The sequence below is a fragment of the Pelodiscus sinensis genome, chromosome 2, assembly GCF_049634645.1.
Source record: "Pelodiscus sinensis isolate JC-2024 chromosome 2, ASM4963464v1, whole genome shotgun sequence".
Taxonomy (NCBI): Eukaryota; Metazoa; Chordata; order Testudines; family Trionychidae; genus Pelodiscus; species Pelodiscus sinensis.
The window spans coordinates 85,015,874-85,034,259 of record NC_134712.1 but is presented as its reverse complement, the minus strand read 5'-3'; the positions used below and the strand labels follow the sequence as shown (position 1 = coordinate 85,034,259).

At 42.7% G+C, this 18,386-nt stretch overlaps 2 protein-coding genes and 1 long non-coding RNA gene across 3 annotated transcripts in view; 1 reads left to right on the top strand and 2 right to left on the bottom strand.

Annotated features, from left to right (window-relative positions):
* ANKRD12 (ankyrin repeat domain 12) overlaps positions 1-973 on the bottom strand; it is a 133,912-nt gene extending 132,939 nt beyond the window's left edge. Inside the window, exon 1 of the mRNA XM_075920968.1 lies at positions 77-973. The gene's annotated coding sequence lies outside the window, so the exon portion shown is untranslated. The remainder of the gene's footprint in view (positions 1-76) is intronic.
* Positions 726-1,199, top strand: LOC142827119 (uncharacterized). Its single transcript, XR_012901551.1, has 2 exons — positions 726-863; positions 972-1,199. It is a non-coding gene; the product is annotated as an uncharacterized LOC142827119 (long non-coding RNA).
* Positions 1,200-5,606: 4,407 nt separating this feature from the next.
* The window catches only part of NDUFV2 (NADH:ubiquinone oxidoreductase core subunit V2), a 39,416-nt gene continuing 26,636 nt past the window's right edge, over positions 5,607-18,386 (bottom strand). Inside the window, exons 7-8 of the mRNA XM_075920969.1 lie at positions 7,430-7,506; positions 5,607-5,765 (exon numbers count right to left, since the gene is read on the bottom strand). Coding sequence (XP_075777084.1) covers positions 5,672-5,765; positions 7,430-7,506 — 171 coding nt within the window. The 3' untranslated portion in view covers positions 5,607-5,671. The remainder of the gene's footprint in view (positions 5,766-7,429; positions 7,507-18,386) is intronic.

Sequence of the window (18,386 nt, the reverse complement as noted above, 5' to 3'; positions counted from 1 at the left end):
TCCGCAGTGGATCTCCGGTGCCTCAGGTCTCTCGTGCACACGCGCAGCACACACACACGGAAGGAAAATAACTGACCCTGGCTGGACGGGTAGGGGGCGGGGCAGGCGCTGCCGCTCGTGTTCCCGGCTCCTGCGGCTGGAACATTCTGGAAATGGCGGCTGCGGGATGCCGGAGATTGGGGGTGGGGGAAGAGACTAGCGCGCCTGCTTCCCCTCGCGACGGAAACCGGGTAGGAGCCACCACCGCTTCGCCGTATGCCCAGGGCCCGCCGCTCGGGCTACTTCGGGTTTTCCGGTAGCGATGGCGCAGTGAGTTTTAACTACCCGCGCGTAAGGGCGCATGCGCGGCCGGTCGGGTGAGCGGTGACTGGCTCGTGTTGTGTCTCAGTGAGTCGGGGATGGGCCCGAGGGGGCGTCCGGCTCCCCCCCCGCCAGCCAAACGCTCCGCTGCGGGCGTCGCGTGATACGCTGCGCTGACGGTTGCAGTCACTCGGCCGTGGGTCGGCAGCGCTGGTAGCCAGGTACCGTTGGGGTCAGCGTGTCGTTTCGGCCCTTCCCCGCCTTCCTTCGCTCAGTGGTTGCGCCCCGCCCCGCAAGCGGCTGCCTGCGAGCCCGCAGGAGAATCGCGCTGTATTGCCCCATCCCGACGAGCCCCCCGACAGTGTAATTGCAGTTTGCATTCAAGCTCTTAACGCTGGTTCATTTCACCCGTTGCTGTGATGGTTTTACCTTTTGATTGCGAATATAACACGATGCAGCTTCGTTAATCCGTTTCTGACTCACTCTGCCAACGGCTTTCCCGTGGATAGCAGCATCCATGCTTAAGATCATCATGAACATTTACTGAAGGCCGCTGACACGAGGTGGACGTAATTCTAATCCCCTTCTATAGGATTAGTATGTTTGTAGTGTTTTTAAAAACAGCATGTTTTCCCTGCAATATCTTAAAACGGAACTATCCTTTTTCACAGGCCATTGTTTGAGCATCTCTACCTGTAAGAACTTCAGAAATAATGTACTGAGAGTCCTAAAGAGCACACACATCAGCTGTTTCCTGTCCTGTATATAATTATTGTAGCACTACCATCCCTACAAGGTTTTCCATTTGTGTCTAGCAATACACTACAAGCAGAGCATTTTATCTATCAGGATTTCCACGTGTCCTTCTTACAATATCAATAAAGGAGGAAAAATAATGACTTAGTCTGCTTTTTAATTATATAAAGTTGCCCTACAATTTTGGATGTTTTTAAAGCTTTTCCCCCTTTTTTAACCTTAAACCTTAGCAGTTTCAAGTCTTTTGCTGAAGGCCTTCTTTCAAGATTCAAACATGGATTTCTTACTCTCCAATAAAAGGGAAATAATAGTTGTTGAATCTTTAACAAAACATCTTGCTTTCAACATTCCTTGCTAATACTAGAGATGTTAAAAAGCAGTTAATTAGGTAACTGTAACCACTGAAAATATGAGTTCCCTTTCAACTGACATACCTAAATCTGAAAATATCCCAGGGAACAGATTGTCCTGCAGGCACTGCAGTATAAAGCTTTATAGCTGCTTCCACCTGCAGAGTCACATAGCACAGGTGCAACTTCACCACGCTGTGTCCATGACAGGAACCCTGTCCCTATGGGGCAGCACACCTGATCTCTCCCCCCCCCCCCCCAAAGCCCCACTCTCAAGAATGTCAAAAGTGGAAGGCTGTATCCAGCCCAGATAAGCAAAATGGCAGTGGCGGAAATTAAAAACTAGTATAAAAAGGCAACATTTCAAGCCACATAATAGGTACATTTTACATATAAGGCAGATATGGCACATATGCCAGGTAGGGAACATAACTAGCATTCTGCTCAGATTTAAATGTTGCATTTAGCTTTGCCTTTTAATCAGTGAATACTGGTAGAGAAGTACAGATAAACTGTGCAAGTTGGGGAGGGGGGAATCACTGCCATTCATGATTGTTGCCTAACATTAAATACATTACTAGAAATCAAGTGGAAATTCTAGTTAATTTTATTTTCCCCCACCCCATGGCAGTTATATGGGAAAAATTCAAAATCATATGCTAGCTTGGCAATCCATTGTAGCTGCCTTAGCCTTTCCCCTCAGTTCCTTAGAAATTGCCTTCTTCCCTTGTAGTGACCCTCTACAAAAGGTTGTTTTTGTTGTCTTCCAACAGGTAATCATTTAAGTACCCCTGCTTCTGGGCTGCATTAATATAACATCTCCATCCTTACTCTTGGAAGCTGTGTGTGAGAATGTAGTAGTTTTTTTTCAGCTCTAGTCCAGAGAGAAGACTGACCCTTGTAAAATGTAATTGGAATCAAACAGAATTGAAATTGTTACTTTTATTTCATTCAAGGAATGGACGTGTTATTGCCATAGCAATATTATTTCATGTCAGTGACTATGGCTACTTTGGAGTATATGTTACCACCAACAAATGGGATCCACAGCAGTAGATGCATCACAACTGAGGTACATGAAAACAGAAGAGCAGGGAAACTTAGTTCTAGTCATGCATAGAGACTTGGAAACCAAGTAAATGTGTGAATAAAATGTGACACTGAGGCAGGAAAATGGAAATGCTTACTATTTCTGGAATAAGGAGATAAAGGAGAACAAGCAATTCCATTAAGAAATTTTCAATAAATAGATATGGGCACAGGAAAAAACACAACATGTTAGCCCAATCCAATAGGACAATGTTACTTATTTGACTTTCCTTTACTGTGGCTCCCTTAATTGTTCTCATAGCTTTCACTTTCCTACAGGGAACAGAAAATGGGAATTCTAATTAGAGGGATTTGAGGAATCTGGATTTATAGCTGTATTCTTTGTAGAGTATATAGATTAAATTTTGTTACAGCTAGTCATTAGTTTTGTTTTTAATAAAGTGTGCTTATCAAATCATGTTTATCATCAAGGTACCATTTAACTACGCTATATATTTCCTCACCAAAAATAACAAATAAAACCATCTCCACTAAAGCACACACAGACTCTTCAATACCATTCCCTCATATTACACTATTAATAAAATAATAAAAAAAATCAACAAATATTTACTTCACTGCTCTAGACCCATTCTCCCCATCATTTTGAAACTTTGCACAACTTGGGCAAACATTGTACAGTATATGCTAATATAAGTGACAGCTTTGGGTGCAACAGTTGTCAGGCTCTTCATCGATTGCTGGAAGTCACAGTGCCTCCTCTGATTGCACGTTCCAGTAAATGCTTATTTGCAGTAACACCTTAGAAGAACAATCACAAGCAACATTTCCCTTAGGAACAGTTTCTCTACTGTGAATTGTCCACTTGGTAACAGCAACATTTGTGAGGTCACATCTGGGGCAGAGATTAGTGGGCCATGTAGAAGCAATGCCCCCCACAAAACTGCATATTCAGCACACTTCAGGGTGCACAAGGGCCTGTCCAGTTGCCATGTGTGACAAAGCCTGCATGGAGGACATGTGTAGAGGGGAATTTCGGAGGAAAGACTGGAAGAGGAATTTTGGGGGGGGGTATTGGGGAGAAAGGGGAGAGAGGGGTTCAGAGGAGCAGTGAAATCACATTTGGAAGCTTTCCTCTGTCCTTCATCTGTTCCTTTTCAGGCTGTGCACATTACCCTCCCCATCCATCCATTGCCAGTATGGAGCATGAATCCTGGCAGTTCAACCAATTTGGAGATTGGGGGCTACCTTGCTAAACCCAGAGTTTCCCTGCCCCATTCACCCCAAACTTGAGATTCCCCTCCTAAACTCTTCCCCCCACAACATGGCTGTCCCTCACCTTCAATTCTTTGTCTACCTTTAGTCAAGAGGATACTAACAGCAACAGCTGCTAAGGAACAACATAGCAAAAGGGCACCTAAATGTAGAGTCTAAGGAGTGTCGACTATATTCAGGCAGCTAATGGCTACATTAGTCACTGAACTGTTATTGCAGGTTAACAGCCATCTCATTCTGCTTTCAGTTGTGCAAAAGCACACTCCATCATTGACTTGTACTTGTGAATTGATTATAGTTAAAGTGAGATCCCTCTGAATTTATTAGCCAGTGTAAAAGTGAACATGCAGTTACCGAGAATTAGTGGGGGGGGGGGGGGGTGCAGGCCCCTTTTAATGTCATTGATTGATGAAATTACAGATCCTCTAATCATTGTTGATCTTGTTTTTTGAAAGCCTAGCACTTTGCCATGCATACATATGCAGGAACCTTCGGGAATGATCAATTAAGATGTGTCAGAATTAGTAGTAGCCAGAGCCCAGGTATTCTATGGTTCTGGAATGTACCCTTGGCCATTGAAGAGTACTCCAGGATTGATCTTCCTGTTACAGTTGAAAAGCTTGATATATGAACCACGTATATGTGGATGTAGTGATATCTGGAGTTTAGAAAAACCCTAAAACAATACCGCTGAGAGGTGTAAGCTGCCTGATTTATCTTAAATGGTCTGTAAATTCTGAAACAAAGATACTCTAAAAACATACTATAAAATAAATTGAATGTAATATAGGCATACCTGATGTTACTGGAGAACTTCAATCAATCACAGATCTCATTTGGAACCAAAATAATCATGCATACAGTACTATACTATTAAATGTACAGTTTCAAAGTTGGATTAAGTTATTGTTCACTAATGAACACTTCAGAGTTACAATATCCATTCCCCAGCTCTTTGTAATTCAGGTTCTAAATTTCACATAAGTTTAATATTTTACATCAGTAGGAATATACTATATTTGAGATATCTGTAATAAGTGAGGACACTTGCCTTTTTGGTAAATCTTTAAAAAGTAGAAATTTCAACATTAATTAGGAGGATGAATGAGGCAGGGAAATCTGGTGAAATAAACTACATACCTAGCTATTTTGGCTCAGTTTTTTATGTTTTTTGTAGGAAATGAAGGACTAACTCTGACACCTAATCAATGAAGTTGAGCAGGAAAGAAGTGGAAGATGATACTTTGGTAGAATCAATCCCATGCCCCAATATTAAAACTTCAATCCAAGGCTAAGAGAGGATATGATTGCTTTCTATAAATACATCAGGGCATAAATAGCAGGGAGGTAGAAGAGCTATGTAAGCTAAAGGACAGTGCTGTCGCAAGTGAGTCACAGAGAAATGTGCTACTTATTTCTCCCCAATTCTTCCCTGCAATATTAAGGTTTTCTGTTGAGTGGTGATATTCTATCAAGTGTATGAACCCATCATAACCTACTTTCCATTGTTCCCCAAACCCTTGCTCCGTAAATATAATCATGTTGGGCATAATGCTTTAAAAGGAATCTACGTGTAGACATATGTACTTTTATGTGCTGAATGCCCCAGGACAGCATCTCAGCATATAAAGTAGTAAATTATATTTTTTTTGTGCTCATAAATCTAAGTGCAAGATTTTCACTCAAAGATTTTGATGAAAGGTCAGGGCAAGGCAAATTGTTTCACACACACCTTTACAAATTGGAGAAGTTTAGAAATCTATGGGGCTTTTTTCAATTTGCACGGATTTTTTTTATTGCTGTTGCATCTTTATATAGCTCAATGATGTTACTATTCTCCATTTTTAAAAAGTTTAAAACATACAATTAAAGCCATTTTAATGAAGTTAACTGTTTTATTTTTAGACAGCTTATGTTTTTATAATTAATTACATAAATGCTTAGAGGTCTGCTCTAACTCCAAATCCAGGTCCTTTGGGTGGTTCAGTAAGAGAAGTAAGACCACCAGCTGGCTCACAAGAAAAACGTCCACTTCTGAAAAGGTAAAGAGCAATCACATTTGTTCATCAATACTTACAGATGACATAAGTCTTACTCGGTGCTTCTCTGAAGGATGGACAGAGAGAAAGGGGAAGAGGAACAACAGAACATAGTATCTCAACACATTAGTAGGAAGTAAAGGCATTCAACTTGAATGTCAAATATGGAACTTGATAACCAAAATACATACGCTTCATAGATACAAAAGTTAGATCTATGGCTTGTTTGTTCTAGAAACACTCAAAGACAACATCTGATTATTTGTTTCAGGACCATCTTAGATCCACAGTTATCTGGTCTGACCACCTTGTACAGCACAAACCACAGAACGCTCTCAAATTCCTGAAGCGTATCTTTTTCTATAAAAACGTCCAATCTTGATGTAAAAACTGCCAGTGATGAAGAATCTATACCATAACTCTTGGTATATTGTTCCCCTTGTTAATTACCCTCACTGTTAAACACATGCCCCATTTCTAACCTGAATTGTCTAAATTCAACTTCCAACCACTGGATTGTGTGTTATACCTTTCTCTACTAAACAGAAGAACAAAGATTAAATATTTGTTCCCCTTATAGGTACTTACAGATTGCAATCAAGTTACCTCTTAACATACTTTGTTAAGCTAACTAGGTTGTGTTGAATCCATTTACTATAAGGCATGTTTTCTAATCCTTTAGTCCAGTGTTTCCCAATATTATTTGGGCCACGGAACCCTTTTAAACTCAAAAGAATTTTGCAGAACCCCTAATAGCAGTCTAATATATGAAGCTGAAAAAATAGACTACAAATAAGTAAGGAGAATAATAAACAAATTATAAACAAGGTCATGAGATCAACATTTAGATTAATTGCACATATTTAAAAAAAATCACAATATTTTTTTAAAAATCATAAAATATTATTGTAATGGAATATTCTTGCGGAACCCTTATTTACACTTCACAGAACTCCAGGGTTCCACGGAACACCATTTGGGAAACACTGCTTTAGTCATTCTTATGGCTGGCTCTCCTCTGAACCCTCTCCAATTTATCTACAACCTTCTTAAACAGTGGACATCGGAATTGGGCACAGAATATTCCAGCAATGGGCACACCAAATAAAATACTAAGGATAAAATGGACACTGAGAACTCATGTTTAGGCGATTACCTCTCCCATTCACACATCTTCCTATGCATGTAAAATTGTACAGGAACAGAGGGAAAGAAAAAGATGCACAGAAGTGACTTTCAGAAGGGAAAAATTAAATCTACCTTTGTAGGGATCAAAAGTCAACCAGCTGGTAGTGTTTTGGGTGATCTATGTAAATGTAAGTTTTTGATCTACTTCTTATTAAGCATGTAGTCACTTTAGAGCCAACATCTCAATTGGCACTTTCATTGGTAATGTCAAATAAGGTTATGGACTGAAAAATTATGAAATGAAGCTTTCCTCTCCTCTCTCCACACAGCCTCTCCAGGTGCAGGTTTATGCATAAAACAGATCAATGTGGAAAAGCCTGCAGTGCCTATGTAGTTGAGCGAATTCATGTCTTCAGTTCTAGGGTGATCAATTAACTTTTCTAATAACTAATCACCAACATTAAAAATAGCTTACATTCCAAATAGATTTTCTTTTATTACTCACTCCTATATCATACAAATACAAGTTACCTTGGGCCAGGTTTGGGAACACTTCCAGCCTTTAGTTCATCAATTATGTTTTCAATATCTTTTGGAGTCAGATCTTCCTGTAATGAAAGAAACCATACTATTAAAAGAAAATAAACAATTTGTAAGCGGTTGTTCCAAATATAGTATTCACAGTTCATCAAATTAATAGTTTTTAGCTTTTAACCAAATCATTTAGTTTTGATTCCAACAGATAACTATAATCCTATGGTTATATCCACATGCCTGTGTTTTTAAAGAAGAATTAACACACTTAAGATCTGAAGTTTTATGACATTCTGATGTCACACACAAGTGACAGTTTAGCACATCAGCTCAAGACAGATAAAAAGGACATATGAAGGAAGTGAGGGAAACAGGAACAGAACTAGCTCGGAAGGGAGACCCCGTTTCTCTCAAGCCCTGGGGAAAGGGCCAAGAGCACAGAGAACAGAACTATGCCTAGCACTGCTGCATGGGGGATGTAGAGTTGTTGCTGGAGGAAATAAATGGCATGATGTGAATGAAGGCGGAATGGTTTCTGTGGTACCAGAAGGCAGGAGCTGAATATGCCGTTACAACATGTGGGTGCTTATCCAAGGCTATGTCTAGACTGCAGGCTTCTTTAGAAAGAGGCTCTTTCGAAAGCATCTTTCGAAAGAGCCTCTTTCGAAAGAGAGCGTCTAGACTGCACGGAGAAATTTCGAAAAAGTGGCTTGCTTTTTCGAAAGAAAGCATCCAGTGAGTCTGGATGCTCTCTTTCGAAGAAGCCCTATTTACATTGAAGAACGCCTTCTTTCGAAAGAAGGCGTTCTTCCTCGTAAATTGAGGTTTACCGCCATCGAAAGAAAAGCCGCGTTTTCGAATTAATTTCGAAAGAACACGGCTTGAGTCTGGACGCAGGGGAAGTTTTTTCGAAAAAAGGCTACTTTTTTTTCGAAAAAAACCCTGAGTCTGGACACAGCCCAAGTTTGGAATTCCCCCATCCAAGATGGCAGAGTATCAGATGGAGAGCCATTGGGATGATTTGTGGTCAGGGTAATGGAGGAGAGTCTACAATAGTTGGCAGAGCAACTAAAGGAGAAGCAAGAGACCATGCACTCTTTCCAGCAATTCCATCAAATAGAAAAGCAATCATGCCTTGCATAGCAGGCTGAGCAGAACAGTGTACAACACAATCTGGTGAGTCCTATGACAGTAGTTCAAAGAGGTTATCTTGTGCAAGATGGGCCCAGTGGATGATACAGATACATTTTAGTGACTTTTGAAGGATAGCAACAGGAGCCAGATAGGATAAGAGATCATGGTCCTTCTGGGTGGAGCCCTATTTATCAAGAGAAGTCTAGGCCACCTATATGGCCCTTAGCAAGAAACAGGTCTGCAACTATGAAGTGGTAAAGAGAGCCATTCTGGAAGGGGTAGGCCTATTGGCATAAAAATACAGATTGTATGCCACTGGGTAGGTGAAGGGCCATACATACCCCATAAGGCCTCCAAAAGTTAACTGACTGGGCGCACCTTGCTGGCTATGGTCAGATATTCAAAGTCTGGAAGAAAACAACAGAAGCCATAACATTGCAAAAAGGAGGACAACCTGATTGCCACATAGGCAACTTAGGGGAAAAAAGGAAGAGACAAAGAGGGTATGAGAAGGGAGAATCAGAAAGCCCTGGATCAAAGGAAACAAGGAGGAAAATATGACCACCCTAATGAAAGGAAGGGGAGAAACAAGTACTCCAGTACAAGGCTTAGGGGAAAAGGAGTAACCCTAGTTTGTTGACAAGAGTTGGAGAGTCACAGGAACTTTTTCCACCAGCAGAGAGAAGAGGAACCCCAAAACAAACTTAAGGGGCTGGAAGAACCAGGATTTCTAGTTCTGGAGGAAAAGGAAGACAAAAACAGGCCCATGGTGAGAAGACTTGTGGGTAGAAATAATTATGTGACTCCATGGGTGGAGGACAGAGAATCCTCTGGTGGGCCAAAGTGAACACAGGGTCCTGGGACTTCTCTAAAGGATAGGCATGAGGATAGAAAAACCTCCCTGGTGGGCGAATATTACTGTGCTAAGAGACAGTAGATGAACCAGCACTCATTCTGACACCTATAAGCTCACCAGCTCAAGACTAATAAGAGGAGCACAGAAAGTGAAGACAGAAAGGAATAGGGCTAATGGAGCCCTGTTTCACATACATCTAAAAGGGAGTCCTCTGCTTCTCTCATGACCTGGAGGGAAGAACCCAAAGCCTGGGGGTCACTATACAGGACTGCACAGATGTTGGGGGAGGGAATGACATAAATGAATGGCATGGTGTGGATACACAACCAATGGAGTCAGAATTGATCATACAAACTGCAACTTAAGTCCATCTTATTTATACCTGCAATTGTACAGACATCTAAATGGCTTCCACTGTGACAAAAAAACTGTAGGTACAAAACGGAAGGACAATTCTAAAAATGAAGTATCCACTACCATTCTTATTTGCATCTTGATTTTTAATGTTGCAGTTTGAAATATTGTAATTTAAAGACAATATAGAGCAGTACCCCCTGCTTGCTGGGCTTACCAACCGCCCAGTCTCTGGGGGTAGGCAGCCGGCCACCAGGTAGGGCTAAGGCTTGACAGCCCTGGCCTCGCCTTTTCCCCCCATCTGCTGGGTGAAGGCCAGGCCAGCCCAGCCCCTGTTCTCCCTCCCCCAGCCATTGGGCAGGGCCAAGGCCAAACCAGCCCCAGCTCTGCACCCCTTCCCTCCCCACACTGCCTATAGCCCTATCCCCTTCTCCATTCCTACACCCTCATCCTTCCTTAACCCTTCCCACCCCCTGCCTCCATTCCTATATCCCCCTCATCTCTACCACCCCCCTTACTGCACTGCCCATCCCCACATACACCCTATCCCCCTCCCCCCCTCTCTATGTGCCGCCTGCTCCTTCCCATGAATTCGCTGAGCTGTGCTTCCCCCACCCCCAGAGCACCACTGGGCCAGATAGCACAGCCCTGGCCACCACAGCGGGAGCAACAGCCTGCCTCCAGCCCAGCCTTTCTGCACAGGCCAGTTGGGGCAGTTTTGCTCTGTGGCGAGCCCGGAGCACAGAGCAGCTGCTCCGGAGAGCTGGGGAAGTGTCCGGGGTGCAAGACATTCCCAACTCATAGCAGGCCCAGGATAGTGTGCCTGAGCCCAGCCTGCACAGAACCAAGCTGCGTGGCAGGTATGTGGGTCAGGCAGGCTGGTGGCAGGGCCCAGAGGCAGGTGGACACTGTTTCAAGGGGCATGTGGAGGCAGAGCTCCTGGGAGAGTGCTCTGGCCTAGGTAACCAGCACACACCGGCGCCACTCACGTGGGGGGTGGGGAGAGACCTGCAGCATGGCTCCCAAGGGCTGTAACCAGACTAGGCCACACAGAGCAAAGCCATGCCGCAGGTGCATGGACCGGGCAGGGTAAGAGCAGGATCCAGAGGCAGGTGGATGCTAGTCCAGGGGGTGCGTGGGGATGGAACCACCACCAGCTATTTCACGGAGTGGTCACATGGTCAAGGCTCCAGGGGACACAGAGTGATATGATGTCACTCTCTTGTCCTGCAGGAAAAGTTTTTTAGAGAGATTTCACTCAACAGCTAATATTTTCTGCTTATTACTTTGGCTTTTACTAATAACTGAAAGCAACTATACATTCAAAATTTGCAAAGCTTAGAACTGTGGCAACTTCACTGCAACACTGTCTGAACTGAAATTTGTTAATGCATCTGACAAAGTGGGTTCCAGCCCATGAAAACTTAAGCCCAAATAAATCTGTCAGTCTTTAAGCTGCCACAGGACTCATTATTTCTGTTGAAACAGACTAACATGGCTATTCCTCTGAAACTTTAAATTCTTAAAGAAATAGGTTTTCAAATTTCATAGTTCTGTTTTGACAATTTGTAATTTCAATTCAGAGCCCTTAATAGAGTCTCAAATGATTACACTGCAGTTTAAAAAAAAAATTAGCTAAGACTGCATTTATTACAAATAGATTTAAATCCTGGACTGCTGCAGCTACACTAATTACCTGACTGCACAATTCAGACAAATAAGTTGGTGACTATCACAAAAACACATCAAGTGTATATTCCTAAGATAAAAAAATTGTGAAGTCTACTTTACAATAATATATCTGGATTGGACTGTCTTATTTCTATGTTTTAGCCTTCCAATATGATTCATCTTCCCTTCTTTCCCCATGAAGGCAAGGTTGTGAGTTTTCAACAGTGACTGATGGAACTGATCAAGCAGTGTTGTGGTAAAGACACTAATGAGTGCGCTTCTAACATTTAAATATTGTTTGAGATATATATATATATACGCACATCAAAATGAGTGTTCAGTAGTAGAAAACAAAACTGACTTATCTGTCAAATGCATGGGGCTCTGAGTTTCCCTAACAGCACTTTGCTTCCTACGCTCAGCCAACTGAATAGTCAATAAGAAACAACAAGGTCAAAAGGAACGCAGGAGGGAGCCCACAGCCTGATTAAAATTCCAGTTTAAAAGCAGCATTAATTTTCTTTGTAGTGGTATTCCTATGCTCTCATATCTCTCTAGTCAGTTCTCTTAAAGTTGTGGGGGAGATAGAATTCATAGCTTGAGCATTAAAAAAAAATGCTGAATTTTAAACATCTTGAACCGACTTTGTAAAAAAATGCATGAAATATCAAGAGACTGTTTTCCCTTCATGCTGTCACAGTGTAAGACGTACATTTGATTCACTTTCAAAATTGCATTTCTCTTTTAAAGCATCTCAACTTTTCCTAAGCCTAGTATATTTTTAGGTATATTCAACTGCAAGTAATTCTACCCTTTTTTTCCTTCTTTGACCCATAATTAGTCAGGAGGAAAAGAGACAGGCAGCATTGTTCAAAGCAACTGGTGGAAGCTTTATGAAGAGAGTAAGGTGCAAAAATGATACCAGAAAAAAATATTCATTAAACTGCAGTCACAAAAGTTTACGAAAACTAAGCCACAGGATGAGAGTCAAAGTAATTTCATGGATTAGAAACTGTTTGCGACGGAAAAATAGGAATAAATAGTACATTTTCAAGTTACAATGTTAACACTGGGGTGCTACAAGGTTCTGTATTACCAGTGTTTCATAACACACTCATGATCTGGAAAAGGGATTGAGCAGTGAGGTTGCAAAACGAGTATGCCACGCAATTATTCAGGTTAGTCAAGACCTGAAAAGACTTTGGCCACCTTCAGAGGGAGAGCAAAGATAGCTGGATAGGCATCACAGAAAATAGATTAAATTCAACACTGACAAATTTAAGGTAACAGACACTGGAAAAAATAATTTGAATTCTTCAGTGAATTTTAAAATCAGCTATAACAGGAAAAAAACTTGGAATCAGACAGCTCAGCTGAAGAGTGCTTGCTGTTCAACAACAGTCAAAAAAGCAGAGAAAACCTCAGCATTCACCAGGAATAGGATGGAAAATACCACTATGTTATGTCATCCTATTAGTCAATGGTGAACCCAGTATTCCAAGTGAGGATGTCTTTCTGGTCTCCCTACCTCAAAAAGGACATAATCGAAATAAAGGGTATTTAGCGATGGGCAATGAAAAGGGCTAGGTATGGAAAAAATTTGAGAGAGCGCCTGAAACTAGAGATGTTAAAATTTGTTCATTTTGGTAAACATGTACCCATTTTGGTAAACATGTACTGATATTTCAGCAGGTACACATATGCACACGAGGGCGGGGGGGGGGGCTGTGTGCGTGTGGCGGCTCTGCAGGAGCCAGTGCAAGCTGGCTTTTAAGCTGCACCCCTCTCCTCATACTGCTGCCTCTGATACACAGGCAGCAGCACAGGGACAGGAGGCAGCTGGGAGCTTTTAAGCCAGCTCACCGCAAGCCACCGACTCCTGAGGAGCTGGTACGTGCAGGGAGCCAGCTTTTAACCCTAACCATAATGGCTCCTGTCTCCTCCCTCCCCTACATGCATTAATGTAATACTAGTACACAAATTAGGCTTTTAATTAAAAAAAGCAGCATTTGTGTGGACGGCACAGAGTATTAGTGTGGCGACAAGCTATACACCTTTAAATGCTTCATAATTATACATTTGATACTAAAAACAATGTGTGACATAGTTTTGATAGTCATACTATAAACTGCACAAATACAAATTTTAAGATTTCTGCAATCAGACCACAAACTGCATAAAGCCCCTATGAAAAATGCCTTAATTAAAAAATAAAGTGAGGATATGAGGCTTCTATAGATATAGTACAGAGTTAAAGATGCTTGGATTACCCCCACTGTGAATTGTTTTACTTTCAAATGGGAGTGTTTTGGGGATATTAAGTGTAATTTATTCTGGCAATTTTGTGTCATATTAATTCTGAATGGCCTAATTTTATGCAATTTAAGGTTCAGAGCTTAGCTCCCTCTATTCTATAGTAAAGCTCATAAAGGTATGTCTCAGAGATGTTAAATTTAGATTAATTGGCTAATCGAATAGTCGATGCAATCTACATCAACTATTCAAGTAGTTGATAAGGGCACCTCTGCCTTTGAGCAGCCCTGGAGCTGTTGCTACACTTCAAAGGCGAAAGTGCTATGGGGAGCACAGGGTCCCCATCTGGCCCCGAGCTGCACCCCCTCTGCTTGCTGCCTCTATCATTCTCATCCCTAGTATATTTATGCATTCTTCCATAAAGTGTCTTAGAATTATACCTCAGACTTTTTAAGAACTTGGAATGAGTGATTAGCTCCTCTTCAGCATATATAATGCACACTGGACCAAGTCTAGAACTCTTCAAGTGTGTCTTTGCGTACAAAGCTACTGAAAGCACAGTGTTACACTGATCTACAGATGCATGGCTTCTCTTCTGCCAACTTCCTTAGATCAGGACTCTAAGCAACTAGATCCACATCAGCATCTCAAATGCCTGGTCCCATGTCCCTGACCCAAGTGATCAAAGTCACTTAGATGTCTTGATTGCCTTTGGAGGTTTTTCTGTCTTCCGTGTGTCTAGAAAAAATGCATCGGATCCATCATGCCTTAGTCTCATCAGCATATCTATCTGGAAAGCCTATCACCAACATGATGCCCACAAGTGCCCTACTCTTGGCACATCTTACTTGTGTAGGAGTGTGTTCTAGTGGATACATTGGGGACACTGTATCTGAACTAGCAGACTCTCTGCAAAGTCATCAACACACTGGTTAGCTTCCACCTGAGACCATACGTAACCTAATAGAGACTGTCACAGCCCAATATGCCATTCTGAAATTCATATTTCAACATTAAAGTTTGACTGTAAAAAGCAGAAATTTAATGTACACTGAATCTTGACCTCATAAATCCAATAAACTTAATTATAAATGCCTTCCAATTTCTGTTCTCAAAGTAGGACTGTCTAAAATGTCTTATCAATTTTCTAAATACAAGTTGTACTTCCTAAACTGGGACACTCTTGCATGTCCCTGGACCTGATAGCCCTGGCCAGGGCCAGAACCTGTGGCAGCCCCTTGCCACAGTTGGCAATAGGGGGGTTCAGGGGCTGGCCACCAAAGCTGGACCAGAGGCGGGGGGATGAATGGGGAAGTCTGAGCTAGAAGCAGAGCCAGCAGCAGAATGAGGGGGCCAGTGGCAAGGGACTTCTGCTGGTCTGGCAAATTCCTTCATTCAGGACCACTCAGGTCCTGAGGATGCCAGATCAGGGGAGGGTACAACCTGTATGATGAACCTATACAGATTGGTGTGGGGAGAGAAGGATGTTTTGTTTGTTGGGGAGATTGAGTTTTCTTGCTTTACCACTGGTTTCTGTAAACATCAGTTTTCGTAGAAAAAAAAATTTCTGTTCTTCATTGACAAGACTCCTGAATGATTAATTTCCACTGAGGCCCATCTATGAAAGTAAAAGACTTAGACACATTTTAAAATAAATGACAACACTCATATCTCCAGCAGTCACTTGATTCCCTGCTTTAAACCCAAAGCCAAATTGCTATTCTGAAATTTTTGTTTAAAATATTCATAACTTTAAATTGCAGTTCAAACACTCAACTTTGACCTTGTTCACCAGGAACAGATGAATCCAACATGTTATGTTTTTATCTCTATTTTCTATTTTTATGCTTTCTAGTAGCAAGAAAAAAAGACTGACTCAACATTTTATAAACCCGTGTCTGATTTACTTAAAAATAGCTAGAAAAGGTATACCATAGTCACAAAACTCATGTTGATACTGCTGAAAATACTACTTAGAGAGGAAGGAAGGCAACGGTAGAGTGGAGGGAGTACAAAAGTAAGGAAAATACATCCCTTATAATGGAAACTGAATTTGCTAAGGCTCTGCCACTCCAGAATCATAGAATTAAAAGAACCTTGTGAGCGCATCAAGTCCAATTCCCTGTGCACATGGCAGGACTAAGCATCCTCTGGACCAGTGTTTCTTAAACTATGTTCCGCAGAACATTGGTGTTCCATTAACAACTTGCAGGTGTGCCATGACCTCTTCTTTATTTTTGTCTTCGTGTGATGACAATTTTTTTTTGAAGAAAATTTTCACAGGCGTTCCGCATAAAAAAAATTGTTTGGTGTTCCGTGATCTCAAAAAGTTTAACACTGCTCTAGACCATCTGACAGGTACTTGTCTACCTGCTCTTAAAAGTCTCCCATGATGGAGATTCCACAACCTCCCGGGGCAATTTATTCCACTATTTAACCACCCTGACAATTAGGAAGGTTTTCCTAATGTCCAAGCTAAACTTCCCTTGCTACAATATAAGACCATTGCTTCTTGTCCTATCATCAGAGGCATCATACAGGCAGTCCCCAGGTTACATACAAGATAGGGACTGTAGGTTTGTTCTTAAGTTGAATTTGTACGTAAGTCGGAACTGGCGTCCAGATTCAGCTGCTGCTGAAACTGACCAGCGGCTGACTACAGGAAGCCCAAGGCAAAGTTTCTCTGCCCCGCGGCTTCCTGGAATCAGCCGCTGATCAGTTTCAACAGCAGCTGAATCTGGACGCCTGGGACAGAGCAGCTGGGGCACTGCTGGGTAGGTCCCCGCAGCACCGCACCTCGGCACTGCGGGGACCAACCTGGCAACACCCCAGCTGCTCTACCCCAGGTGTCCCCAAGTCAGCTGCTGCTGAAACTGATCAGCAGCTGATTCCAGGAAGCCCGGGGCAGAGCAACTCTGCCTCGGGCTTCCTGTAGTCAGCCGCTGGTCAGTTTCAGCAGCAGCTGACTTGGGGACGCCTGGGGCAGAGCAGCTGGGGTGCTGCCGGGTTGGTCCAGTAGCGCCGAGGAGCGGCACTGCGGGACCAACCCGGCAGCGCCCCAGCTGCTCTACCACAGGCGTCGGCGAGAAAAGCCTGGTCTGCTGAGGGGGCACACTAGCTGCCCCCCCCTCCCCCCAGCAGACCAGGGAGACGTGGGCGGCGGGACCGCCGAGATGCGCCACAGTCCCGCCGCCCGCGTGCTCCGCGTCTCCCTGGTCTGCTGCCCCCCCCCCCCAAGCAGACTAGGGAGACGCGGAGCGGCTTTTCTCACCGCAGAGGACATTCTCCAATTACTCCACATCTTTCCTAAAATGTGGCACCCAGAACTGAACACAATCCAGTTTAGGTTAATCAGAGTAAATCGGAAGAATTACTTGTCATGTCTTGATTACAACACCCCTGCTAATACATCCCAGAATGATGTTCACTTTTTTAGCAAGTGTTAACACTGTTGATTCATTTAGCTTGTGATCCACCATGACTCCCAGGTAACTTTCTGTAGTAATCCTTCCTAGGTAATCACTCTCATTCTGTGGGTGGGGGGAGTACTTTACTTTTGTCCTTATTGAATTTCATCTTATTTACCTTACCTCAGACCATTTCTCCAGCTTTTTTAGATTATTTTGAATAATAATCCTATATTCCAAAAGCACTTGCAAAAAACAGTTACGTGCCTTCTTGTAACTTGTTCTTAGAGATGTGTTGTTCATGTCCATTCTAATCAGGTGTGTGTGCATGGTAGCTGGAAGATTTTACCTTAGTAACTAGCTGTAGGGTCTGCCTAGACACCCCCTGGAATGGTGCAGAATAGAGAGCCCAATCGACATGCCTCCTCTTCAGTTACTTCTTGCCAGCTACTCTGACAGAGGATGGAGGGTGGGTATTGGAATGAACATGAACACATCTTGAAGAACAACAGTTATGAGAAGGTACGTAACTTTTCTTTGAGTGCTTGTTCACATGCATTCCAATCAGTAGACTCACAGGCCCTCATTAGGAGGTAGGGTCAGAGTTGTGCATTGATTGGAGCACTGCCCATCCAAAGGACACATCATTCCCAGATTTGTGTTAACTGCACAGTGTACAGTGAAGGTGTGTATGGAAGTCCAGGTTGCCTCTTTACAGCTCTCCTGAGTAGAAATCTGGGCCAGAAATGCTGAGGATGAGGACTGGGCCCTGGTGGAATGAGCCAGGAGAGGCCAACTTATAACTTTCTCAGACACAAGAAGCTATCCATGACAAGATTCTCTGTCAGTATACAAAGCTGACCTTTCATCCTTTCCACAACTGCTATAAACAGCTGGGAAGACTTCCTAAACAATTTAGTTCTATGTAGAAAGTAAAAGCCCTGCAAACATCAAAGGCATGGGGAGACTGTTCTCTAGCATTAGGGCTTGGGTTAAAACACAGGGAGGAAAATGTCTTTGTTTATAAGTAACCGAGAGACCACCCTGGGGAGAACAGAAGGATGGGGTTGAAGATGGACATTGTTTTTATGAAAAACCACAAGGATGGTTCCAATGTAAGCACCCTAATCTCAGACACCCTCCTAGTTGAGATACCAGGAAAGCTACCTTGTAAGAGAGTAAAGTAGGGAATACAAGGCTAGTGGCTCAAATGGCGGTCTCATCAATCTGGACAGGACCAATGGTAAGATCCCCTAAAAGAACTGGTTGATGAACCTGA